Below are 27,012 nucleotides of genomic sequence, written 5' to 3'. Positions count from 1 at the left end.
CTTGACGTTAATTCTTTTAGTTAATTTATCTCTGTTTACTATATTTTCTAATTTGATTATCATCAACAATCCTTTCAAATCAAACCATTTATATTACACAATGCACGTGTTCTTGAAGTTGCAAACTATTTTTTATTTTGTACTGATTTATTTGATTTTATTAGGTTAACTATACTAATGAGAAACAAGACCTTTCGTTTGTTTCGCTAACATGATGAATGGTACAGAGGATGCTAACATTAGTTCTGAGATTTTACCACTAGACACAGAAAATTGGCGGTGCAATTAGTAGATATATTAGCAGCATATTTGATCGATGCATATGTTAACCACGTGTGTCTGAGAATTGTCTGGAAAAGGTAATTGATTTACACGATTATCGGTAGAATTGGAGAAATTTGCTGCTGGAGTTGCGTGGATGCAGATGTCTATCGTTGTAGCGCGAACTGAATGTTTAATTTTTTTTGTAATTTGCTTATTAAAACTTGCTTAAGCTTTTGCAGAGAGGAGAGAGAAATTGAGATTGGTTGCATTAGAAAAAGTTGCAAAACCAACATTGAGAAAATTCGCAGAAGATTCTGGAATCATGTTAATAGACTGAACAGCCAAATCTCTCCAACCAATGTCGTTGGCCCAGCAAAATTCATCATAGCACCCCTAATTTTAGCAAAATTTGGTTAAACAAAAATACAAAATTGGAGTTCCTTATATTAGGAAAATATTCAAATCCGAGTTGTGTCCTTTACTATGTTTTAATAATAAAAAAAATGGTTTTAATTGGCCCCGATACCTTTTCTTTTTATTTTTTTAATGTTTAGATTTTTTAATGTTAATGTTTAGGTTTTAATCCGAGCTAGTCTTTCGTCCAATCTTAGGAAAACATGTTGCATTTTATTTTTTTAAAGTTTTTCCCCCTATAGGAAAGTTCAAGTTCTAGATATTGATTTAGAGAAGAAAGAACAAAACAAACCTGTCAAGAATTGTAGCAAAAGGACAATTGATATATTATTCACATCTAAGTGCTAGCATCATCATTATTATTATTATTACTATTATTATTATTATTATTATTTTGTTTTCTCTTTCAAATTCATGTCTAATATGAGACATCATAATTAATTAATATCAAACAGGTTAATCAAACATTTGAAGTGTAAAGATAAAGTAGCCAAAATTGATGTCATTTCAGGTTTGTTTCAGAGGTGCAATGGTAATTTATTTTACCGCTGGAAAATTAGAGAATTCTAGGCTTTACTTCAAGAGACTGGGGAAAAAATCCAGACAAAGAAGGGAAATTTAACATCAATAGGATAGCAAAAATTCTGAATTTTTTTTTTGTTTTTTGTAAAAGTAGATTTTAAATTATTTATTAAAAGGATTGAATTAAGTGCCATGAAATTATTTTAGCTTTACTAATTTTGAGTTCTGAGTATAGAATTGCGTTAAATGTTCAGTAAAAGGGCTTAAGAACAAGTATCTCCCGTAAAAAAAATAAGACTAAGGGATATCTTTTAGGGAACAAAGCTGATTTGAGTTGAAACTCGGCATTTTCCCTAAAATCGTTATATAAGTATTATAAAAAGTTACAAGTGAGACTTGGTAATATTTCCAAAACACTCATCAAGTAGCCTTTTATATCCAAAATAAATTTTAAAATAAACCTTTAACAATAAACACTTTTACAATATAATCATTTAAACTTCAACTTTAACTGTAAATTTATATATAGTAAAAAAATTATTCTATTGCCAATCAATTAACTTGAATAACAAAACTTTAATGAATATATATTTAAAAAAACCAAAAATTTCTTAAAAAGAAGAAAGTTTTATAATAAGAGAATTATGGATATCAACTAATTAACCTCGTCTACACAAAATGTAGTTCACACGGCATCTATATATTCATGCAAGTTCTAGTTAAATTGAAAGATCTGAGCCTTAACATCATGAACATAGACTCTTGTGTACTCATTATCTTAATTATTTGAGGATCAACTATCAACAAAAGAAGCTGAAATGGACTGATGGCTGGATGCGATGCAAAGGAATGGGCAATTTTTGGATGGTGGCAAGTGAAAGCATAGGGTGTAGAGTGACCAAATTAAAGATGTTGCTATACTTCTTCATGTATGCTAATCAGAAAGGCTTATATTAACCGTGAATGCTGGAAGATAGTGGCATCAATTGATGATCTGAGTTTGTCATTTTGAGGAATTCTATGTGGGTATGTCCCACAAATCACGTGGAGGGGGCTCCTCAATTGGCAGTTGCACAAGACAAAGGAGTGGTCATTTACAATCCCCTCTAATCCCCTCTCAACCAATTATCATTTATCCCTCACGTGGGACTCTTGGCCCCACCTCATAAAATACTCTATTTTATTGCCTTGGGGGTGCATTAGATCCTCTTCATACCACATTTGCACTTCATCTCTATCAGTCACCCCCTTGGGACACTGTTTTTACTTGTTCAGTTGCATATTGCACATAGTTTGGTGAAGCTCACTATTAGGAGCTAGCATATATAGCTGTTAGGATCAATCATGGGAGAGTCTTCTTCTTCTGCTTCATACATTCATATGGTAGGAGAGTTAGCCACAAGTTGAACTCTATCTTTGATTTTCCTTCAATGTGTTGATCATATAACCCTGTCATAATCATGGTCACATGTTTGCATAAAAATTAGGTGCAGCACCTGATTGAGAAGTGTTTGATCTTTCACATGACAAAGGAAGAATGCGTGGAAGCTCTCTCCAAGCATGCAAATATTAAACCTGTCATAACATCCACTGGTATGTTCTTTTCTCTTTTCATTTCAAGTCATAATATATATATATAATTTAAAATAATAACATACCCCTATAAACGAGGAACATGTGGACCCATGCAAAATTTCACACTATTCCATATCGCGAAAGATTAATTGAAAAGTATTGATCAGATCATTTTTTAAAAAATAAATTGATTTTATACCTAGTTGTATATGTTTGGATTTCTTATGCTAGTTGTTGTTACCTGAACCAAAGAGGACCTCAGTTTATTAGATAATTCAATAATTTGATCGATAAACTAATTAAAACCCTCAAAGTTTCTGGCTTGATCACTGAGAAAATGCATGGAAACTCTACACTCGCGACTCACTTTTGGAATTCGCAAGCGGAAAACAAGAAGATCATTTGTTAGATCATATGATTCATTATTTACCATTCCCCCAAAAATGGTTCGAACTTTTGGGGTCTAAATGCTACAAGATGAAAAGTGTTTTTGCATGATGAACATGTTAGAAATTTAGTTAAATTAGAAAAAATTAAAACTATTTTAATCTTTACCATTTTTTCCAATTTAATAATCATGATTAATTTTTATATTGTAATCTCTTGCACATTAAAATTTGTGTCAATTCCTTATTTGTGAAATAGATTTGAGTCTAATTTTAATTAAAAATTAAACTGTGATTAATGAACGGAAAATTGTATATCACAATTTATTCGAGACCTAATTAATTTAAAATAATTTTAGTGCATTTTTAGTGTAAAGGTTTTTACACTATCAACCAATTAGATCATAAATATAATTTTATATTTTTTTTGTAAGAATTAATGTTTTTTTACAGATACAATAATTTATAATTAAATAACAATGTAAAAAAACAATTTATGCCATCATATCAACTTGTAAGAAATCAAATCAGTAGATCGATGTTGATTTTTATTTTTGGCATGAATTATCGTAGTTAAAATTATTATGACTCCTTAATATGAAATTTTAAGCGTTGATAGACATCTAAGATTGAAAGATCTAGATTGTATTATTGAAATTAACGCGTCCAAGATTGATTTAGTTTTCCCCATCTCTTGCAATTTCTCAAACCTAAGAAAAACAAATATAAGTATATATATTGAAAAACAGGACCCCTAAATTGCTTTAAAATTTGTACAGTAAGAACTTTCTTGTCAACGTCCGAAAAATTAGTTCATAAGATAAAAATTAAAATTGTTGATAACCTATTTTTCAATTCCACCCACCAAAGAAGTATGCACGTGCATATATATGTAATACATCATAGTCACGTTTCAATGAACCACACAACATCGATCGGTATGTTGAACGAATATTATATGTATGGATCTAATAAATAAATGTATATGTATGCAGTGTGGAATGAGCTAGAGAAAGAAAACAAGGAATTTTTTGAGGCGTATGCCAAAGCTAAGAGTAAAGACGAGCGAATGTCGGAAGAAGAGACAAGCCAAATGATACAGAAGATGATCTCAAATTCCTCCAAAGGTGCAAGCAACGACTAATGAAAACGATCTCACATAAGGGTTTTCCCGTGCCTCTGCATCACTTCACCAATTTCCCTTGCATTGTGCCAAAACCACTCCATCTCTCTACTCTACTTTTATTTATAGTTACTTCACTATCTTAAGTAGTGGTCCCGGCCTTACCCTCAATTTGCAATGCATGCATGGTTGTTATATATTATTATTAATTCTAATATTGTAAAAATAAAGTAATAATAAAATCAATCAAGTTGCATATACACGGAAAGAGCACGGAGACTTGCGTGGCCCCCATAACCAGTTAATAGATCTTCCTATCCCTTTTTGAAATGCTATTGCTAAGTGATCCTTCAATTGGCAAATAACAGCATGCCACGTCAGTAGCAGGATTTCCCTGTCACAATGTTATATATATATATATATATCTATATATTATAATATAATAATAAATGTCGATGTGGCCAATACCAATGTGTTTATGCTGTCTACACATAGTGACATGAATAATACGTATGATCATAATTAAAACTCACTCTAACGTCAAACATGGAAACGTGGACAGCACCAAAGCCAGGATCCGGCTTTATGTGTGTCGCAGAGTATTGATTTTCGGGTATATATGTGTATATCTTGTCGTATCGCGCGTCTTAATATATATTTATGAATATGTGGAACTGGAAGGGTATTTAGCCTATTTATAGAAGGATGAAGAGGCATAGGATCCACTAGGACTACCATTTGTCGTAAAGAACAGGTTGTCTTCAATTACATTACGGGTGTCCTAATAATAGGATAAAATTTTCAGTCTTCATCTTGGGAGTCCTCTCTCTCTCTCAATAACAACTTTAAATCTAATAATTTTCATTTATTTTAAAAAGAAAGAAAACTGACCATACATATTCTCTCTCTCTCTCTCTCTCTCTATATGTCTTAAGGTTTGAGCAGTTATAACAACCCAAGAAGTATGTATCCTATTTAATTAGGCTTTCAAACACAAATATGCGTTCGCTTCTTCATTGAAGATGAGATAATGGAAGGTATGCTTCTTAAATAAAAGATGAAAATGAGAGAGAGGACTGGATTCAGAAGAATGAAGATCAAGTTTAAGAATTCAAGCTTGATTTCCGCAGAGCGAAAAAGTGGTATACTTATATAAACACCCTTGACACCCAAATAAGAAATATGGTGAATGAATGTGTTTAGAATGGGAATAATATACAGTTGTCAATATAGGTTAATTGCAGTGAGACTAGTGGCTCAGATACGGAGAGAAATCAAGATATTATGTTTCTGTGCACAGGAAAATATTCTCAAAAGAAAAAATATCTTTCAAGGACTTCAAGAGAGAACGTTACCCGTCTTACCCTGAGGGTCAATCTTGAGTTAATGTTCTTAGGCTTCCTCTTTTTCAAACTGACTTGTTCATTTAGCATTTGTAAAAGTAGAGAAATGAAGTTTTTAATTCTATATTAGATTCACGGAGAAAAAGTTAAGTTGAACTTTTTTTAATAAGCCAAAAAAAAAAAACTATTAATGAGTGAGTGCAAGGGTATTAAAAATAAGCTTCAGTCGCAAAATCAAAATATAGACATGCACTTACAATAATAAGCTAATTAGAAGCCAAATTGAGTGATCTCGTTGTAAATTGAAGTCAAAATCTTCTTGTATCATTCACTTTAAAAGATCATATCTCTGTTTTATATTGAACTAGTAGTAAGAGTAGTGGAATAAATTTGCCATAAATTAAAAATCAAACAACACGTTAATTAAAATGTTCAAATTAATTTTGAAGTTACATGAACTAGACTGTTTAAATTAGTGAAACAATACACTACCACACTAAGGTCACTCGCATCTGGCTGATGGTCCAGATTCCAGTTGTGAAAGCCATGGTTTTAAATTTAGACAATTTTTTCACAATTAACTTCCGCTTTGCAACTTTCATTTGCTTTGTCTTTCCTATTCAATCATTTTACAAGTTTGATTCTCTCGTTTTCATCCACTGAAGAAGAAATCTAAAAATCTTGGTGTGGCAAATGCTGTTTGGTTTATTTCGCGTCTGTGTATATTTTCTTGTATTGACATGCAATATATGCGACAACGGAGATAGTAAACGACAAAATAGGTCTGAATGCGTGAAGCGTACAGCCTAGGCATGGGCATCTGTCTTGTTGCATGAATACGACACATAATATAAGCAGCGTCGAAGTCCAACGTTAATTAATATAACAACGTTTAATTTATGTATTTGACACTTTGACCACTTCCGTAACTAAAAACAAAATGGTTGGCCACGTTGTTACCTCGACAACTTTTTCAAATGTCACATAGCACAACCACATATACATTATTTAATCAAGCAATTCAGGGAGCTTGAACTTTCGGCACATTTTCCACCTCCTGTCTTGTATTGTAATACATTGTTCTTGATCTTTTTTCTACGGTCCACATGGCGCCATGTATTTACTTAAAGAGAGGTAGGATCTTGATTTATATGGAGTTTTATTGCTCAAATCCTAAAATTAAACTTCAATGAGCAGATTAGTTCATTCGCGAGATAGAGATTGATCAATTTTATATTAATCTATTAGGTTCACTTGTACAAAATTAACCCATTACCGTATGCAAATTTTTCTTAAACCAGTTACAGTCACATACTCATATATAGAACCAATCTATTACCTGATTCAAACCAGCTACAACAGCCACATTGAACCTTCAATCAGAAAACACCTCGTAGCTTCTACTCTGACCTTGATACAAAAAATGAAACAGAATTAATTCTTGGAGCGTTCGTTAGTACATAGTAAGGCAAGTTCACAAATTCACCAACCAATACCTACATCTGTTGTGGACAGAAACATGTTTACGTATTTCTAATCAGGTGGTAATAGAATGAGGGAGTTGGCCCGGGGGACCAATTTATAAGTATAGAAGCGAGGAAAGATTCTCGTGACTACTTGATGTGGGACTATCCTAAGGCTCAGGCCTGCCTGTGGAGAAGACATAAACTTTGCATTTGTCGAGTGATAATATCTTGAATAAATAAATGGCATGTATTCATCAACTGACCTGCAGAAATACGACACAGGAGACTGGAAACGACGAAGAGGGGCCTGAAACCTGAATCCGTGAAATATATTTAGGCTTCTCTACTACTATATACTTATATGAATTGTGACACTGACATTCCTCTCCTCGTGTAGTTTGTCTCATTACTTGACTACAATTTGAAGAGGAGTAATGATCCCTTGACACCCTTTGAAAGGGAGTTAAATGGGTGGAGGGAAAAGAGAGAGAGAGAGTATGTGATGTGATAGAAAAAAAGAGAGAATGAAAAATGAATGTAAGAAATAGTGAGTGTGAGAATATAATAATTGTTTGCGAAAACATCTATGGCAGAATATCAGCAAGAAATTAAATAATGGAGAAATATGGTAATGAAAATTTAGGGTATCCATGGATTGTAAGCTATGGCTTTCCTTGTATTTTGCTTTGTCAATAGCAAAGGCTAAAAGAGATAACTTCAAACAAGGAATCTTAAGAAGTGCATTTAAAAAAAAGGTAAGTAAAACGAGCTTTACCTACCTACATTACGTAGATCCAGATTATAATCGAGATATGGTCAAAACAAATTGCATTTTATTTCATGCTTGCTTCTGATTTTATGGTTTTAATTGGCTTTCTGTTGATCTAGATAAAAACCGTATGGGTCATTGATACTTTAACTAAGAAAGCCTCAAGTCCTAGATTTGCATAGTTTTTTTTTACTGCTATTCTACATGGTATATGCACATAGAGCCTTAAGTCCAAACCTTCTCAAGGTTTGAGTTTCCTTCACGGACTATGCTGACTGATAAAACACTAGGTCATGATTATGATCATGAGAAGTGATCATCTTGATATCGGCAGATTAAAAAATGAATCTATTCTTTCCCTTCATAACACATTTAAATAGTATAAATAGCAAGATTTTATAAGCTATGTCCTTGTATCTTCTGAAACATTGAAGTGAGTAGAAACTGTGCAATAATATGGATAAAAAAACTAGAAAGTTAACCAAATCGTCGGCTGTTACCAATATAATTGATTAGTTAATTATCTATGATTATTTACCATCTTACGATGAGAAAGTGACGATCTATTTCACTAGTATTTAGAGTCAGTACAGTGGGTCTTATATACACAGCTAGTCGCACATCGAGTAATTGGAACAGAATAGGGAATAACAGAAAAACTACTTAGAGAGTAAAGTAGATGAAGTAACTAATCATGACTAATTAATTATATTGGTAACATAGGCATCTGAATAAATTAGGTACAATATATTGGTAACATGAGCATCTGAATAAATTATGTGTAAGCAAGCATGTAGTTACACCCTGTCCGTATGAGTCAAATGACATGAGCACCGTGCAATATCACAAATACACAAGAATAACGTGGAGTAACCAATACAGAATTATGACAAATTTCGTGTTTATGGTGGTGGTGATCATGCTCGTGGCTATGGACATTATCTTCCTTTTCACCCACAGTATTAACAGCAATGCCCATATTGGTAAAAGAAAATCATAGAAACGTGTTATAAATCCAGGCTTGAATAGAAGACAAATAACAAGATGACAATTGAGAAGCAGAATTACCAAAATATTCATCTAAGATTTATGAATTAAGAGGCACTGAAGAAATGATTTGTTGTCGTTAAGTACACAAATTAAGAAGTTTCAACATAAAAGGACCACATCTAACTTGCTATAAATGAAAGGGTACAAAGGTACTCCATATGCAGAGTGCAAAAGAAGCAAAAATAACCACCATATGTAACTATTAATTTGTAATTACCAGGACAAACATAGTAATTGATGATGTATAAATGTCTCAGAATCTTGATTGTGGTGGATGTCACTATCAATCTTTGGCTTTCCATATTGGTGAGGTTTAAGATACATTAGTTGAGATATTTGTTTTGGTTAATGTGAGGGCAGAGGAACATCTTTGGACACGTGTGTGCATATAAAGGTTTCTCCGAATGACATATGAGTTGATAAAATGGATTTGGTTATAATTGAAATTTAAGTATTTTGTGTTGTTCAGGTTAATTAGGACTCCTAACCAGAAAGTGCTTGAACTGAGGTGTAAGAGAATGGAATAGTTTGGAGAGAGAGAGAGAGAGAGAAAAAGGGGGGGGGGGGGGGGGTTAGGTCACCTGACCTACTTGAATCATGGAAGCCTATCACACGATTATCATATTTTAATATGACTTTATTTTTTTTTCTATTCTTGCTTAATTAAAAAATTAATGGCAATTGATCATCATAGCAAATACAACAAATCAGCAAGCAGTTTTCTTTCTTTTTCTTTTTTGGAAACAAGTGGAATACAATATTACTCCAAATGAAAGAATAGTGAACCTATACCTATATCCTAAATTCCTAATTCAAACTCTTCAAACACCTATATCCTAATTCCAACTCTTCAAACTTTCAAAATTGTCTCAAAATCAATCTCCCAAAATCAAGCTATACACCAATTGCTTGTATATAAAAATGCTATAGCCGCACACAAAACTACAAATTTTTTAAATATTCTCCAAGCTAACTATCTCATTTGCAAGCTCCTCCATTAACATCTTAACTATCTCTCTAACAATATCTTCAATATCTTCATCTAGTTCTGTCCACCTAATTTCCCCTCCAAGCATATTGTTTTCTGAATCCTTTCTTGTTTTCTTATCGTGTGCAACAAGCATGCCCCACACCTCCTCCTCAATCATGTCTTGGCTTGGTTCTGCATTCAACCTTCTTGAGACAGGTTTTTCCCACATTGGGATGTGCAAATATGGCTGGAGAATCTCAAACAGCCCTATATTAATGCGATCAAAGAGAAGCCGCCTTTCAGATCTCTTCCAAAGTTGCTGCTCACCAAATTTCTTTTCCAGAATTTCAAAGACAGAAGGGCTAATAGGACATTCTGTAGAGTACCATGTAGAAAAATCTGTAAACAAGTTCCTATTAGATATACCTGCCTCAGTTAAGACCTCAACAACATATGAGAAATCCCTACTTTCTTCCACTCTAAAAAGTCCTTCTATATCTTTCTTTTCTTCACAGTCATCAATAGATTCATTCCCACAATCTCCATCACTTGAAACATTCAAACCAAATTCTTCATCATCGACTTCAGAGGAATCTGAAATGCAGAAATGATGGCAGTAATTAATAACACAACAAATGGAAGAAAATGAAGCAATAATTTCAGGTACGTGGATGATATATAGGAGTTAAAAAAACGACTCAACATGATGATTACATACCATATAGATCATCACCACATTTAGAGCTCAAAAGAATGCCATCTCTAAATGAGGGATTCAAAACTGAAATTGGACTAGGCTCATAGGCCTCCTCAAAGCTATGAAGGGACTCTGGGTCAGCCTCAGAGAATAGTGAATGAACAGAATCTTCTTGAAAGTCTGATGTATCCTGTAATTTAAGAACAATACAAAGAACATCACTATTTCAGCAATCATACATATATGTAACCTTATCCCCATGAGCAGAGTGACTGTTTCTGTAATTAGAACATATGACCACCAGGTCACTAATCAGCAACTTTACTGTTGTGTCAAACAACTCACCCTCTATATTTTGACTTCAAACCTCTTCAGATAAAATATCAGAAGACAGAACTCAAAGAAGACGGCAAAATAAGCAATGCAGTAACAACTTACCATTCCTCCACATTGGTTTTAATAAGGTAGTTGATAATGGGAGTATGGGAGTTAGACCAGAAGTTCTCAAAATAATTAGCAACACTCTAGTGTATGTAGTACAAGGAGAAAAAGAGCACCAAAAAACGGAGGTCCAATGTACAAGACTCCCATCATTATGGAGTATAGGAAGATTAGATGTACAAGCCTAGTAGCCACAAGCCAAGAGGGTATTGACACTGTTAGAAACTATGACCATCAGGTCACAAGGTGACAACTTAAACTATCTTCAACAGAATTTTAGACACCTCAAATACCTTCAACAGGTAATCTGTCAATAGTCAATGAGGACACACAACTTTTAACGCTTCTCATGCCTTTGAAGATCTAAATTTCAGCAAACCATTCTACAGCATGTTCATCTGTAGGTAAACTGAAAATGTAAAGCACACCTGAAACAATAATATTACTCTACTATAGACGATTCATGTATGTTTCCATCAAATATGTAAACTCTGACACCTAATATCATTTTCAGCATGCATACACACCAATAACAAAAGTTGGATATCTGCACCATACCATTAAAAGTTTATTGAAACATTCAACTGTCAGATAACATCATAACAACTTACTGAAAAGAGATGAATAATCCTAACAATTCTGGGAAACGAAAAACATACCTGTAGCTTTGAAGCATATGAAGAACAACTCAAAGAATCAATATCTCCTTGTGATAAAATGAAGGCTGTCGATTTAGATTGCTGCTTGGTTGGATTATTTTGCGACCTCTCAACAACCTCGGTATTATCATATACCAAGCAATCAACAGATGAATCAGGAGTCACAGCATTTTTCCCATAATTTTTACTGCCTTTATGCATTTTGTTCTTCATTTCATCATTCATTAAGCATCTTTCTTGCAATATCTGACTATCTATTAATATAGAAGAACTAGAACTTGACAATTGAGGAGGCATAGTTTTCTTATCAGACAAATCACTCCTGTAGCACGTCGGCTCCGACTTATCACTAATGGGACTGAGGTTTACATCTTCTGAACATTCTTTTTGGTTAATATTTTGATTCCTTGACTTCCTGATTGACCAATTTGCAGATGCATTCTTTCTTAATCCCCAATATCTCTGAAACAAGTAATCGCTATTCATAGTTCCAAAATTATCAGCAATAACAGAAGCCGCACAAAGAGGTATTGGCACTTTTCTAGCAAACGTATAACCAAAACCAACCCCAAATCTAATGTTCCTTTTAATTTTATCATTACTAAAACCACTTCGATGACGCAAATTTCTTGCTCCATTTCCATGTTCAGAAATCATAGCCAACTGGTTATGGGTATTGTCTTGACCATGCCGTCCATGTTCTTGCGATTCTTCGGTCACATCCCTTTGTTTCAAAGTTTTGTTCCTAGCTTCAGCGCCTACATGAGCGCCATCAGAACAGAAGAACGGGGAACTGCATTCAAGCTTATTATCTGAAATATTGGAAGCAGGCTTCAGTATATCATTGGAAAACGCTTCATTCCCACTGACAAATGAACTTGAAAAGGCATCTAAAACGCTGTTTGCAACATTTCCCGTTTGCATAGAAACCTCCTCTGAAATTTTACTTGAAGATCTTGAAATCTGCTTACCAAAATTCATGGGATAGGGTATTTTCTTTCTATCTATCATTTCAGGATAATCTCTCACACTTTCAGGATATGATAACCCTTTGTGCAGCCCGTCAGCCAAATGAAAATTTTCGCAAGATGAAAATGGTTTCTCTTTCCAATTTCCCTTTGATGGGTTATGGTGCCTATCTCGCCTTATGGCTTTGACTACCTTCAAACCATCCTCAGATTCTTCTTTTTCATCGGTATTCATTCCCAAGGAATGATGCTGGAGCGATGAACGCTTCTTTCTGACACCAATAGAGGCAACTTTCTGCAGGTAATTCTCAGAGAGCACTTTCTGTTTATCTCTAACAGGATGTTGGGCAGGCACTTTATCAAGACCCATCAATTGTAAAATTACACTTTGTGTTTCATCTTTGAATTCCATTTTGCAATAATTACTCTACAAGATCAAGTTGAAACACTGAAACTCAAGCACTCACTAAAAATCAATGAAACTGTCTGCAATGAATCACCATAATCAATTCAGACATTTCTTCCCTTTTCAGCTATCATAACAAACAACTTATCAAATCAATGAACCCAAAGCATGAAGAATCACAAACCAACCTTTACATTACAACTTTGTTGTAAACCGACAAGAATAGCAAAATAGGGAACATGGAATCTAGAGTGAGCTTCCTACACTTCAACACTTCCCCTGCCTCCTTGGAAATGATTTTAATGCTCTATCCTTATAAGAAGAGATCTGAAAAAAGAAAGAAATTAAAAAAGAAAGAAAAGGAAAAAGGTACGAAGCAAATTCAATTTCAGCAAAAATAAAAATCTCATATGGGAGACATCATACCCTAAACCATATTAATTATTGTAACAGTTTACAAAAATTCACACTGCAAAACAGGAAAAAGAAAACAAAGTGCAGGACATGGGGAGATTCCTCTAAAATTGAAGCATCCCATGAGTTGAAAACCTAGTAGTTAGTTAATCCTTCCTACTTAGTAGCAACACAAACATAAAGAAAAAATAATAATTACAATTATTAATAAAAATTATAAAGGATGAATAAATTGATATGTCAATGAATTTGATTCAACTGTGTGCAATCAACTGACAGCAAAGAAACAGTGTAAAGTGCATAGGTAAACGAAACACGGTATAATTATTGGGAAAAAAAAACTCATCCTAAACAAGAAATAATAATGTTCTTCGAATTAATAGAAACACAAGAAAGAGACAAAATCATTCTGATCCCACCATAAACAAAAAGGAAAAAAAAAATCGAAAACCTGCTTTGACAAAAATACAAGCAATTCAAGATCCCAACGAAATCATGACTTTCTTAACTTGACCCACAACAAAAAAAAAAAAGACTCACAAATCATCATCATCATCAAGAAGAAGAAGAAGAAGAAAACCCAAGAAGTATTTGCAGAAACATAGGACGAAGGGGAAGAAAGAACCTTCTCTGACAATTCTCAGAAAAGTACTTATTTTTTGGAATATGCTGGGTGCCAACAATGCAAAATTTCCATTGCATGCAACAAAACCAATCAAAATCGCTTCCTTTTGCAAGAAAGCAATTTGGGTAATAATTTCATGAATGGTTACAACCCAATTTTTATTATATCATGAAGGAAAAGGACACAGCCGCCATGAACATCAACTGAGTCAAACATATGTGAAATTACGCTTAAAGGGACACGTAGTAACTATTTTTCGTTTTGGTATTTGATTCGAGTAAGTATTGAATATTGCATAAATAAATGGAATGATTGAGACAATAATTAATGATGACGATGTGGGGTCATTTTTTATTTTATTTTATTTCATTTCTTTATTGATTTTAGTTCGTTTTGTCGTACGTGGATCTACGCGCCAACTGCAATTGTCTTGTTTGCGTGTTTGGCGCCATAAAGATAACGTTGATTAAAGGAAAGCCTTGTGTTCGTACTTCCCTAACGATTTTGCTTGCTCCATTTCTTTATGTACATAAAATGTATACCAAATTTAATTACTTATAGAGATAAAATACCTATAAAACTTGCCTAAGGTATAAATAAATTTTAAATTATTGATAAAAATTTAATTTATATATTGTTTTGATCGTGTATGTCTTATTTTTAAAACTTAGAAGAATGTTAAGAACATGTTTATTTTCCTTCTTAAAAGCATTTTTCAATTTTTAAAACTCTTAAATTGTAGTTTTACTTTTTTGGAGGTCAGATTCTTATAGAAAATTATCTTACACGTAATCTGCAATTGAATGAAGTAAACACTCTTATTATCAAGTTCAAATGCAAGACATAGTTAGGCGTAATAATCCTTGTTAGAGTGATTGGAAAAATGAGCAGAAAAATTAATGTGTTTAAATCTTTGAGAATCATATTACAAATTTTGAAATTTTTATATCAAAATACATATGTTTAAACATTAATATTTTATTCTAAAATTAATCGTTGAATTAATTTTTTAAATTTAATTAGTTTGCAAATTTTAAAGTTAAATTTAAATTATTTAATCATCATTTATATACATTAAAATTAATATCTCATATTTTTAAAATACATAAAAATGAGAGTCAATAGTTATTCAAGCTTAATTCATGAATTTTAATACAAAGATAATATATAGTTCTATTTTAATAGTTTGGTTGACATTTTCATAATATGTTAATGACAGTGTAATTATTGATGTAATTTACACTTTTTTTATTTCCTTCTTATTTTTAATAGTTTATAGCGATTTCGTATTAAAAATATACGTAAATAGAGATAAAAATAGATTGAGCCAAATTTAATTTTGTAAGACGAAAGCCTAACTATATTCCTAAAGTTTAGGTTTGAGTCTAACAAATTTACATTATATAGTTTTTTTTAGATTTAACCTAATATTTTATTGGTGAGTTTATTTAAAAGCTTATTTTTTTAAAAAAAATTAAAAAATTATTTTGAAATAAGTTAATAGACCTAAATTTATACAAAAATTAATAAATTTAAAGCCTTGTATATTTTTAAAGTAGGTTAAAAATTTTAATTTAAAATGTTTAGGACTAATTCTTACCCAAAAATTAACCACACACGTATGAACACAATAGAGTTTTACGCCACAACGGCAAACTCTTTTAAGTAATTTTATTTTTTAAAAATATCTTTTAAGAAAACTGTGGAAAATAACGAGGAATTTACTAAAATAATATTTTTTTTTTAAATATTACAATAATGTTAATGAGTATATTTAAGTATGAGTTTAAACACTGATAAAGTTTAGCATAGTTGGTAGATACTTGAGTCCCTCAGACATGTTGATAAGAATTTAATTTTTAATTGTGTGTACGAAAATTTTTTAAATAATTTTAAACAATTTTCACTGTGAAGTTTATAAAATATATTTAAATAAATATAAAGTTTATTAAATAACTATTATATTAAATTGTTTATCCTTTCCATCATGAATCAAAGTTTTCAACATATTAATAATTGGTGTATGAGACCATCGTGAAGTCTAATTACCATGCTTGTTTCTAAAATATTAGTTTTTCATGATGACATTGTATAATGGAGGGGTTAACAACTATCACTATGTCTCTAGTTGGCTTAAGTATGTTAAAAAATTAAGATTTAAAAGATAATTGAACAAAAAATAAAAGTTTCGGTATTATAATTTTTTTATATTTATTTCAATCTTTGAATTATTATGAGTTTGACTATTAATTTGGTTTTTCTTGCACAAAATTAATTTCTATTTTTTCACAAAATTAATTAATTTTTTTTAGTTTGAATAATAAGTTTGTTGACTTCTCCTGTGTTACACCACTGTTTTCAACACGTCATGATCCTCAATTAGTCAATTTCTCATCATTTTGGTTCCATACTGAAGAATTTGACTTTGTTTTCGCCAAAAAAAAAAAAAAAACATGAAAATATTGGATAAAAATAATGCATAAGGAATCAGTTTGGATAAAAAAAAAAGGTTTATGAAATATATTTTAAAAATTTTAAAACAATATAAATGACATAGTAAAAACAAGTTTGAAAATAAAAAAAAAACTTTTTTTTCTACTAAAATATAATCATTAGTGGATTTAGAAATTTTGACTGGTGGGACCACAGAATAATAACATCTTTCTCTTCAGTTAACTTGTTTGGATTAAATTATATTAAAGAGTATTACATTTTTATTTCTCAAGGGATTAAGGTATAGATTTCCAAGATAAAAATATTGGACATGGACTGGAACAATATGAACATGTTTTGGTGACATTAAAATATTTTATTTTAAAATAAATTAGTTAATTAAAATTTTTGTCTACTTATTTATTTTCATGCACCATTTTAATATTTTTTAGGAAGTGGTTATATACTCTTCTTAATTCTAGTTATTTATATTTAATTTTTATATATTTTTTCAATCATTAAAATTATTTCCTCTAACTCAAATTTCATTTAAATTAATAAAAATATAAGACGACATTCATTTTTATACAGTAAAATAAAATATATCTTATATATTTTTTTATATAAATTAACATTATATTGTATATTTATTAAATTTCAAATAAATTTCAGTGAAAAATTTAATTTTAACAAATGATAAATTATAAAAATAAAATGAAGTGATTGAAAATCCAAAATCACCAAAATTTCCCTTAAACCCTATATAACAAACGAACCGCTACTTCTGCAGGTGACTCGAGTTCAAATTTTTGCCCCAAAACCCTGGCTACCGTGGCGGTGGCCGCTGAAGGTAAGTAATCACCGTCTCTCCATCAATTTCTTGTTTCCGATTCTCCGAATTCATTCCATTCTATTTTCTTTCAAATTTCTACGTTTTTATTATCATTTGTACAAAAGAGAATGTTGATGAATTTCTCTGCATTGCTTCGCAGGAAGAGAATAAAGAAGGCAACATGAAGCTCGTCCGGTTTTTCTCTATCTTTTTTCTTCATTTTATTTTACTTATTTTTTGTTGCGTTAGTGAATTGAACTGTCTTTTTTTTTTTTAATAATATATGAATATTGTTTGAGCAGGTTTTTAATGAAGTTGAACAATGAAACCGTGTCAATTGAGCTCAAGAATGGCACTATCGTTCATGGCACCATTACAGGTTCATTTTCTTCCTCATGGAACCATTTGTTTACAAATAAAATATTGGACTTGGATTGGAACAATAGGAATGTGTTTGTTAGTTTGAGACTTAGGCATTTAATTATTTGCAAGGGTTCTCTCTGCTCTTTAGGTAATTAGGTTATACTTGTTTCAACTTCATTGTCTACTTCACTCCCTTTAACCTTGTTGGATTGGCTTAGACGGCAAAGAAAATTATGAGGGATTTTCTTTTTGATTTGGTACGGATAAAGATGGAAGTGACCATTGAGTTGGTTGAGAGATTTTTTTTAGCCTGAAAATGAAGGGGGATTGGGAAATTGGCCTCCAAATCAATATTGCTTTGGTGGATGAGTAATTATAGAGGTTTCCTTTACAGAATACTTCGATGTGGGGGTGGGCGGGGGGGGGGGGTGGTTTGGCTTCTAAGCAAAAATCTCACTCCTGAAATATCTCTTAAGGGCTCAGTATTTTGTTGAAATTTCCACTTTTGAAGTAGGAACTTGCATGATAGTAAAACTACTGAGGCAGAGTTCCTGACTCCTTTGTGCTTTTACTTGATTCTAATAATCTCCCCCCTGATTTGGATAGGAGAATATGGATTTTTCCAAGTAGTTATGATTGTCCTCTGACATAAAATCCCCTACACCCTGAGATGTATCTTTACAGTTGCCCAATTCAAACTAATACAACCTTTACCATGAAATTTCCTGTTGGACACCCATCTGATTTGAGTTTGATCCAGTCATGTAGACGTGATATTGGCCTGTATCGAATATATTGTCTTTTATCCCTCTCCCCCCTCCCTGTGTGTGTGGATAATAAGTGAGCATGAAGTAAATATAGTTTATGAATTTTGTCTGCAGCGAGTCCTTTTAAAAAAATTAGGCATATCTTGCTGCTTCCTAGTTGAATTACACCAATAGTAATTTGTAAATACCTGTTACCTCTGACCCAAGAATACCACTTTGAGATAGGAAGTTTTAACTTACTGATCCTGGGATTTTTGCAACAGGTGTTGATATCAGTATGAACACACATTTGAAAGCAGTTAAACTAACTCTGAAAGGGAAAAATCCAGTGACTCTGGATCATCTCAGTGTGAGGGGCAACAACATCCGTTATTATATTCTTCCTGACAGCTTGAATCTCGAGACCTTGCTTGTTGAAGAGACACCTAGGATCAAGCCCAAGAAGCCAACTGCTGGTACTGTATATAGTCTGACTGCAAAATGTTCTATCCATTCAGTAAATTCTAATTGTTTCCTTCTTAGTTCCTCTGATTTTAATTTGAGTATATTTTGATTGCATTTTCAGGGAAACCCTTGGGGCGAGGGCGGGGACGCGGTCGTGGCCGAGGAAGGGGTCGTGGTCGCTGAGTCACTTTTCATAATTTTTGTGTCATGCATTTGTAAGCTATGTAGCAAGAAGTTCAGGGTAGTTTTAGGAACATCTGAGGAGCATAATTATTAATGTATTCCTGGTATTTTCTTGCAAGCACTTTGAAGTAATATTGTATAACCATCTTCATGCAGAAATCGATGTAACCTGAATTACCTATTGTTTTATAGTTAATGAGGAACTGCCCATGACTTATATTGGCTATACATTAACTCAGTATATGGGCGCAAGAGTTGCTTAATGATTTTGAACTACATGACAGATTTCCTGATCACCCAGATTCTTATATTTAGTTAATGAGGAACTGCCCATGACTTTTCCTAGACGTCTTATTTTGATGGTGTCCATTGTGTATTGTCATATATACACGGTAGCTTTTTGAGACAAACATTTTGGTATGCTAAGAATGTTTGCTTTTACAGCAAGTTAATACAATGCTGCTCTTCTATTACTTCCAGTGTAGTTTTCTTATTCTATAGTGCCTAATCAATGCAGCGGCATTGTTCATTATACCATGTACTTTTTTTTATAGCTGTGAACTAGTGATTCACATTAATTTAAAATACCGTATAGAAACATCCTCTTGCCAATGATATTAAATCAATTTCATTTATTTCAAATTGGTGATAATAATGTATGTCCTTTTTAGTTTTACTCTACAGATCGTACCCTGTACCCCAATGTTTATTAGCTCTACGATATTTTCTGTTAAATAAAAAGATGCTCTGTTAAGGTTTGCACTTCTCCATTTAAAGCTGATGTGCATAATATGGGTACATGCCAATGTAGGGTCACTTAATTGGTTGAAGTTGGACATGACTTTGCATTTCTCAATGTGCAATGGTCCGAACCTTTAGTTCCCTACTTCACATGAGTTGTAGAACTCATGAATTACAATGTTATATGGTTCGGGATCGCATAGCTTCCGTGTGATCCACTCATCTTAATAAATAAAAAGCCTATATAATGCAGTAGTTCCCAAGGAATGTTCAAGATTGACAATTATTTTCACTAAGCATTTTTCTTTCACCGCCACTTTCCCGTCATATTTGCACATATAAGCGTTACAAGCTGTGAACTAAAAATTTGTTGATCAGAACATTGTAATTATGGGATTTTAGTGAGGTTTGTCAAAACTCTCTAACCACAACAATTGACTTTTGTGATGTAATTCTTAGCATTTACAGTGGTGCTTAGCAAGCAGTATTATGTCTAATTAAATGGCTTGACCTGTCATAATTAGATTTAACCCCCGTCAATCGTTTCTAAAACTTAGAATTAATTCTATCATCAACAATCTTGTAAATATTATTGTAACTCGCGAGACTTGTGACATATGAGCTTATCATAGGATGGCTTTCCCTCCTCTTAAAACTTTTTATCCATAATATTTAACTAACAATGTTAGCATGATAGCTCTGGAAAACCCTAGCACGATAGTTCTGCACAACAGTGTTCATAACTGCCATTGAAATACCAAAAAACAAGTTAACAATAACCACATTTAAAATATTTATTATCAGAGTGAGATCTTATGGAAATCCTACTAAATAGATTGAGTCAACACTTAATTAATGGAGTCAGAATAGGATTTCACTCAATAATAAATAACATAAATAGGAGTGTCAAAATGTGTTTATAACAATATTTGTAGACACTAAATAGTATTATTATATGTACTAAAAAAATAAACATAAAGTCATACATTCAACAATACTAATTGCTAAGGAGACTAAATACGTCCTGATTCAGGCAACTTCCTAGACTGAAAGACAGCAAACTTAGAAACTTGAGAATACGAATAATTAATTCCATTCCTTTGAAGAAACTCCTCGAGCAATTTCTTGTCTCTCTCAGGGTCAACACTCTCACACTCTAACTCATAACTCGTCCCAAAATCATAGTTAGTCTCATCAAGCTCAAGTTTCAACCCTTTCCACTCATGCACAGCCCGCACATTCCTAAACCCACCTAGACACACCAACCCATTTTCTCCAACACGATACTCATCCCTCACCCTTTTCAGTATCTTGGAGGAATCCACGAATAAGAGTCTCCATGGCTCAGCAATGCATGCACGAGCAAGTGAAGGGTCTAATGGCTCTTCATGCTCCTCCATGCAGCTTATTCCCGCTGAGATCACAGGCTTTGCCTTCAAGGAGAGGACACAGTGTTCCTCCATGTTGTAGAAGCGGATTCGGAGAACAGCGAGGTTAGAAGTGAGTTCTTTGTTTGAACCATCGAAGAATATGTTTTCTTGGATTAAGGTTCTGGTGTGGAAGGGTGCAAGCAAGTTTGAGAGTTTCTGGTGAGTGGCTGAGTCTGAGAGACGAAGCTTGATCTCTACTTCCATTGTAATTATCCTGTTCAAGTTTGATTAATGAGGGTGGCATAGATTGGGACGAACATGAGTGGTTTTAACTTTCAAGTTTTTTCTGCCTCTAGAATTGGATAAGAATTAGAACATTGCACATGATACCTGTTTTATTCTTCACTGTAATTGTCTCTAGTTGGTTTGTTTTATTTGCTATTTTTACTTTTTTTGCACCTCGTGGATAGAAAAATTGTAACAATATATTTTTTAAAATATTTTTATTATTAACTATTAATAAATTAAAAGAACTGATTCTAGTGGAATCGAAAAATTATCACATCCATCCAATTTATATGAAAAACTGTGCAAGACTCTTTTAAATGTTGATTTTTGTTAGAATATCAATTTGAATTGAACCAAATGTAAATTGTTAAAATCACTTGTTTTTTTTTGGTAATGTCTAACCTTATTTGAAATTTAAAAAACACTCCCACCAAGAAATAGGAAATTGATAGAAAATATATAAGAGTAAGAAACTAATAGGAAATAAATATTAAAAAGGACATTCAAGCTTAAGTTTATAAAATTTATTAGGTCGGTTTAAGGTCAAGTCTGACTTGCACTTTTTCACTCTTATTTATGAGAGGTGAAGTGCTTACAAAATTATTTAATTTAATCTAAGTTAGAACTGTTGATGTATAATTGTACGGTGAAAATTAACTTTTCTTTTTTCTTTTTTAATGTGATCTTACCAAATAAACTTATATGTACAATATAATAATAATTAAAATTTAGTTAAATATACTTTTAGTCTTTGTAAAATTGATATATTTAAATTTTGGTTCCTAAATAAAATTTTAATTTTAGACTCTAAAATTAAGAATGGTGCATTTTAACTTTTAGTGAAGGACTAAAAGAACATCACATTTATTAAATATAAAGACAACAAAATAAATTTTAGTTAGAAGCTAAAATCAAAATATATAAATTTACCAAAATTTAAACATAGTTAACTCTTTTAATCAATTATTGGCTATTCACATAATTTCTTAAAATTGAACTGTTCGTTGAATTAATTGAGACTTATTGAATGCTTAATAGTTTAATATTTACAGAATAATTAAATGCATAATTCATATACAAATATATATTCAACATGGAGTATATACCACGCAAGTTACAATCCAGCATTGAAGAGTCAAGAAAGTTTCCAAGACACAGAGTAGATATAAAAAATCAAGAAGAAACCTCTAAAATGCATGTCTTTCTTCTTATCCTCTTGCTGTATCTTTGCCATTGGCTCACTTCACGTACGCAGTACAGTAACTTACAGTTTGCAGTTTAAAGTACCAAGCTTAAGGTATTGCGATTTTACATTATATGAAGATTTTGTTTGATCGACACGATAGACAAGATAATAAATTAAAATTTTATTTTATAGGCTCTTTTTTTTAATGTAAATTTTATCTTATAAAAAATAATATAATATATTTAATTTATTATTTTAATACACATAAAAAATAAAATAAAATAAAATAAAAAAATATATTATTCTTACTATATTTTATTCTTATATAATTCTTTGTATATTTAATTTTTTCTATCATGTTATATACACCATACAGACCTATATTATTATAATTATTCGTGACGCTTGAATCTTTGATCAGACCATACAATGAACAAACCAATGTGCACATCAAAGCTTTTCACAACAGGCTTGGGTGAAACATAACTTGGCCCCTTATAATAGCAACTGAAGATATATTAAAAAAATTTGCATACGTCACCAGTACATATATTAACTATATACTGAGTAACATTAAGTTCAATAATAAATATATTTATAATGAACAAATATTACAAAATCTACACTACCAGAAGTTTATATTGTTCTTATTTGAGCATAAAATTTCATTCAGTTCAAGAGCAATGTGTAGCCTATGAAAAAGAATCTTGAAGTGAACGTAAAATAGCTTTTTTTTTTATTTGTTAAAACTATCTTTTGATTGCACATTTATATTTATTGAATGTTATAAACTATATGTGATCAGCATTATACTATCTTAATGGTCGGAATTGGTCTAAATCACTTTCTATCAAAATTACTACAATTATTCAGACAGTGCAGGTACCGAGGCCACATATATAATAATTATGTTCTCATCATTTTTATCACCTTTCCTCTGCAAAAGCAAATAAAACGATACAGGAACAGTTTATTTTGCCTATTCTCTCAATTCATTTCTTATTTACCTTCTTTTGGAGAAAACAATAACTATGTTGAATGGCAGAGAGAAAATGACCATTCTAGCACTTTCATTTTTCTTAAGTGCACTTATGGTTTGTTTCTGCTTCATCCTAGTGATCCATTTCATAGTGGAATTGTCAAATGTCATGAATAGAGCTCGAAAACATCAAGAAGTATTGTGGGCAGGATTTGGAATTGCTCTATTCATAATATTTGCCTTTGCTTTTGTTATATTTGCTATATTTTCTGGCTGTGGTATGCTTTATGTAATCAACAGTGGCATCAAGATTGCACCTGCACCCGCTCCTGTTGAAGCAGAGTTGCAGCCACCCATGGTTTAACACTTCATATTTTGATGATCAAAGTTTATTACAAGAGTCAGGATTTGGTAATTACCTGTGGAAGGTGAATCACCCCTTTTTTTCTTATTTCAAATTTGTTGAACCTTTTTGCTCCCACATACTTGTAAGATAATATATTAATTGTATAGAAAATTTTTGGGCTACACAGTGAGGGGACACTTCTTAGTACTCAAAGGCCTCACCTCATACATTTCAAACAAATTTTACGTTTTACAAAATGTTGTCGTGTGGCCTCCTGAAATCTTTTATTCAGGGTCCTTAATGTTCTATATAAGTTTCTTCTATCTTGTGCATTTCATATTTAAAAAGATTAAGAATTAACTTAGGGTGCACCACCAACATAAATACATTTTATGCTCTCAATCAATTCCATGTTGCTATAATATTTAATAAATTTGAAATTTATATTTAATAAAAATTCATTCAGTAATGAGATAACACATGGCAGCTTAATATTCTTTTACAGTCATAATGCATCAAAATAAAAGTAAAAAATAGTGTATGGATTGTAAATGTTTAAGTGCTTAACAGTTAGAACATCACTCCCTAATTGTTAAAAGAACTACCTTAGCCTTGACCGGGAAGAGAAGCAAACAGGAGATCCTTGAGGAACATCATCAATTCGAAGTAATTGAATTGATAGTTGGCAAGAGACATGCTTACATATTCATCCAATTTTGCTTTTAGATTTTGGGTCAAATAACTTAAAAACTGTGCAATCTGAAGACAAGCTACTTGTAGTCTAGTAACAATGAAAGGAGAGAAAAAAAAAAAAACAGAAAACAATGGGGTCTTAAGCCACAACAGAAGTTGAGGCAGGGCAGGGCATGCCAACCATGTCCTCAAACACTATCCTTTTCAGTTCAAATTGTGTACCTTGAATAGATGATTGGTTTATTTCTAGCAACTGGGTTCTGAAAAATTCTTAAATAATCACTTGTTCCTTATGTTGTATTAGGTAATAGCTTTTTTAAACATGCCAGTAAGACTTAATCAACTGGCAAATTGATTGGAACATATCCTAACTTTTTATAGCATGTTTAGTTTTGGGTTTAAATGCTTATAAATCTTTACTTATTTCAACGTCACTAGTTTAACTTTTACATTGGGTCCACGTTTACAGGTCTTTAAACATGAATCGAAACACGCACTTAGATGATATGTGGTAATTGAAATGATACACACGTTTGAGTGGAGCTAAATTGATGCCTTTGCCAGCTAACAGCAGTAATGAAATATAACTGTCTCATTGTGTCACCTTATATTTTAAGTCCCACCTCGGTTGTGAAGCAAAACAGAATCGCAAGTACCACCTATAAAATTGAAAACCTGTCCTTGAATAAAGCATACCTTTCTCGGCCTTTTGGCTAAGATCAAGTGTAGTATCTGTTCTTATCAGTTTAATATCTGATACGTGGGCCAACGGCTCACATGATATTAAATTAATTTTTTTAGGGGGAAGGTCCAGTGCGGTAGCTTGCTACTGGGATCTTCTTGTGTCGCCCATGCCTTGCACTATTGCAAGGGCCTGGCACACCCCAACCAACCCTAGTTTGATCTTTGTTTGGTATAAAATTTAGAATTATTGGAAGTGCAGTACTTTATGTGAAATTTGATAAACTCTTCCTATTTGGAATCATTATAATAGTTAAAAATTGAATAATAATCCAATGTTGGTTTGATAAGCTAATCTTTTTGTATTTGTTAACTAAAATAGATGCTCTTAATCAACCACGTATATACTACTTTCATATGCCAATCATGCACTAGATCGGGAAACAGGGAACAGTGTTCTGCATATTTTTCATTCTACATGTTTTGCTTTTATATCTGTTCACTGTCAATAATTTGGCTGTAGGTTAGATGTACATTTAAATTTTATAAGAACGTAGCTCCAAAGCACGATGGATTTTGGAAATAAGAAAAAGTCACACTTTTTCTTTATATTTTTTAACAAGTTTTAACCAATTTCACAATAGTATATTGCAATTCATAAATTAGTTATATTATTAAAGTAAGATTGACACAAGGACATTGAACTTGATAAAAATTAAAAATTAACAAATTAATTAACACCTTTTTAATAATTTTTTATTTAGTTGAGTTTTTTTTTTATTTCTTTTTATTAGACTAAAAGTTAAGACGTTCACACATTTAAAAGATTTTTGTTATACGTAATCAAATTATTTACACGATTTTTAATTATTTTTTTATTATACACAATACTACAATCTTTATTATTTTGTTTTTCGTATTACTCGTTTACTTTAACATTTTTATACACTTGAATTTAATAATTCTTATGCTGAATTCTCACATATCACCGCGGACACGGACAATACTGATAACGGTGGTGTGTTTTGTGCAGTATATTATGTCGAGTGACATTTTAGCAATTCTCATGAAATGCAGGTGAGATGAATTATATGAATCAAGTGACATTGTAATGTTTTGTTGTAAATCATGTTAAATATACATATTACTGGCCTCTAAATCATTTTTAATTATATTGTTTAGTTTTTCTTGGTCTTGTTATGCCTCTAACACCGAGACTACCCTTTTGATCTCATCTCGTTCTACATGTCCTTTCTACAATAGATGCTATCCTAATACATTTACTCCTAATCTATGTTGATTAGCATGTCCACACACCCAACAACATTTTTCGTCTATAACTTGCATCAAGTTTGCCCCTAAACTTGAAGTATGATAAATTAAAGAAATAATGAAAATGGGAGGTCAATATAGGAATTGCAATTTAGGAAGAAATAAGTATGTCGTTGTGTGCAAGTGATATTCAGTCATCAATACTAATATTAAAATGTTACGAGAAATAAAATTCCATTCTATGTACTCTTGGACACGTTATTTATAGACTTCATTTGGTATAGAAGGTGATATAGGAACAGATACAGAAAATGTAGAGGTAAATTTTTTCCCAGGAGGTAT

At 31.9% G+C, this 27,012-nt stretch overlaps 4 protein-coding genes and 1 non-coding gene across 6 annotated transcripts; 3 read left to right on the top strand and 2 right to left on the bottom strand.

Annotated features, from left to right (window-relative positions):
• The first annotated feature begins 2,470 nt into the window (after positions 1–2,470).
• On the top strand, positions 2,471–4,305 carry LOC113863666. Its single transcript, XM_027497316.1, has 3 exons — positions 2,471–2,583; positions 2,688–2,793; positions 4,157–4,305. Exons 1-3 carry the CDS (start codon positions 2,545–2,547, stop codon positions 4,303–4,305), a joined length of 294 nt encoding a protein of 97 aa, XP_027353117.1. The 5' UTR covers positions 2,471–2,544.
• A 5,347-nt stretch (positions 4,306–9,652) lies between these two features.
• LOC113863230 lies at positions 9,653–14,343 on the bottom strand. Of its 2 annotated transcripts, none has more exons than XM_027496731.1 (4): positions 14,093–14,343; positions 11,680–13,380; positions 10,601–10,769; positions 9,653–10,476 (listed from the first exon to the last, which is right to left on the bottom strand). In XM_027496731.1, the coding sequence occupies exons 2-4, from the start codon at positions 13,057–13,059 to the stop codon at positions 9,866–9,868; spliced, it is 2,160 nt and encodes a 719-aa protein (XP_027352532.1). In that variant the 5' UTR covers positions 13,060–13,380; positions 14,093–14,343; the 3' UTR covers positions 9,653–9,865. The 2 variants fall into 2 exon arrangements, with proteins under 2 accessions (XP_027352532.1, XP_027352533.1); XM_027496732.1 differs by lacking the exon at positions 14,093–14,343 and having other exon boundaries at positions 9,796–10,476; positions 11,680–12,322; positions 12,395–12,631.
• A 2,936-nt stretch (positions 14,344–17,279) lies between these two features.
• LOC113863213 (small nuclear ribonucleoprotein SmD1b) lies at positions 17,280–19,373 on the top strand. The gene is made up of 5 exons (XM_027496708.1): positions 17,280–17,375; positions 17,518–17,552; positions 17,660–17,736; positions 18,751–18,942; positions 19,053–19,373. Exons 2-5 carry the CDS (start codon positions 17,539–17,541, stop codon positions 19,112–19,114), a joined length of 345 nt encoding a protein of 114 aa, XP_027352509.1. The 5' UTR covers positions 17,280–17,375; positions 17,518–17,538; the 3' UTR covers positions 19,115–19,373.
• Positions 19,374–20,868: 1,495 nt separating this feature from the next.
• On the bottom strand, positions 20,869–21,565 carry LOC113862582 (triphosphate tunel metalloenzyme 3-like). Its single transcript, XM_027495660.1, has one exon. It carries the CDS (start codon positions 21,487–21,489, stop codon positions 20,869–20,871), a length of 621 nt encoding a protein of 206 aa, XP_027351461.1. The 5' UTR covers positions 21,490–21,565.
• A 3,844-nt stretch (positions 21,566–25,409) lies between these two features.
• Positions 25,410–25,605, top strand: LOC113864021. The gene has a single exon (XR_003504629.1). It is a non-coding gene; the product is annotated as a U2 spliceosomal RNA (small nuclear RNA).
• Positions 25,606–27,012: the final 1,407 nt, after the last annotated feature.

The sequence above is a fragment of the Abrus precatorius genome, unplaced genomic scaffold (assembly GCF_003935025.1).
Source record: "Abrus precatorius isolate BTA unplaced genomic scaffold, Abrus_2018 Scaffold3, whole genome shotgun sequence".
Lineage (NCBI taxonomy): Eukaryota > Viridiplantae > Streptophyta > Magnoliopsida > Fabales > Fabaceae > Abrus > Abrus precatorius.
Note: the sequence above shows the minus strand (reverse complement) of the source record. Positions and strands in the feature narration are given on the sequence as shown.

Bases quoted from the DNA above. Each gene is read 5' to 3' on its own strand.
- LOC113863230 (XM_027496731.1), bottom strand. From the start codon at position 13,059: ATGGAATTCAAAGATGAAACACAAAGTGTAATTTTACAATTGATGGGT. The intron at 10,770-11,679 runs GTATGTTTTTCG...CTTAAATTACAG, and splicing joins CATATGCTTCAAAGCTACAG to GATACATCAGACTTTCAAGA. The intron at 10,477-10,600 runs GTATGTAATCAT...TCTGCATTTCAG, and splicing joins ATGTGGTGATGATCTATATG to ATTCCTCTGAAGTCGATGAT.
- LOC113863666 (XM_027497316.1), top strand. From the start codon at position 2,545: ATGGGAGAGTCTTCTTCTTCTGCTTCATACATTCATATG. The intron at 2,584-2,687 runs GTAGGAGAGTTA...CATAAAAATTAG, and splicing joins CTGCTTCATACATTCATATG to GTGCAGCACCTGATTGAGAA. The intron at 2,794-4,156 runs GTATGTTCTTTT...ATATGTATGCAG, and splicing joins ACCTGTCATAACATCCACTG to TGTGGAATGAGCTAGAGAAA.
- LOC113863213 (XM_027496708.1), top strand. The intron at 17,737-18,750 runs GTTCATTTTCTT...TTTTTGCAACAG, and splicing joins CGTTCATGGCACCATTACAG to GTGTTGATATCAGTATGAAC. The intron at 18,943-19,052 runs GTACTGTATATA...TTGCATTTTCAG, and splicing joins GCCCAAGAAGCCAACTGCTG to GGAAACCCTTGGGGCGAGGG.
- LOC113862582 (XM_027495660.1), bottom strand. From the start codon at position 21,489: ATGGAAGTAGAGATCAAGCTTCGTCTCTCAGACTCAGCCACTCACCAG.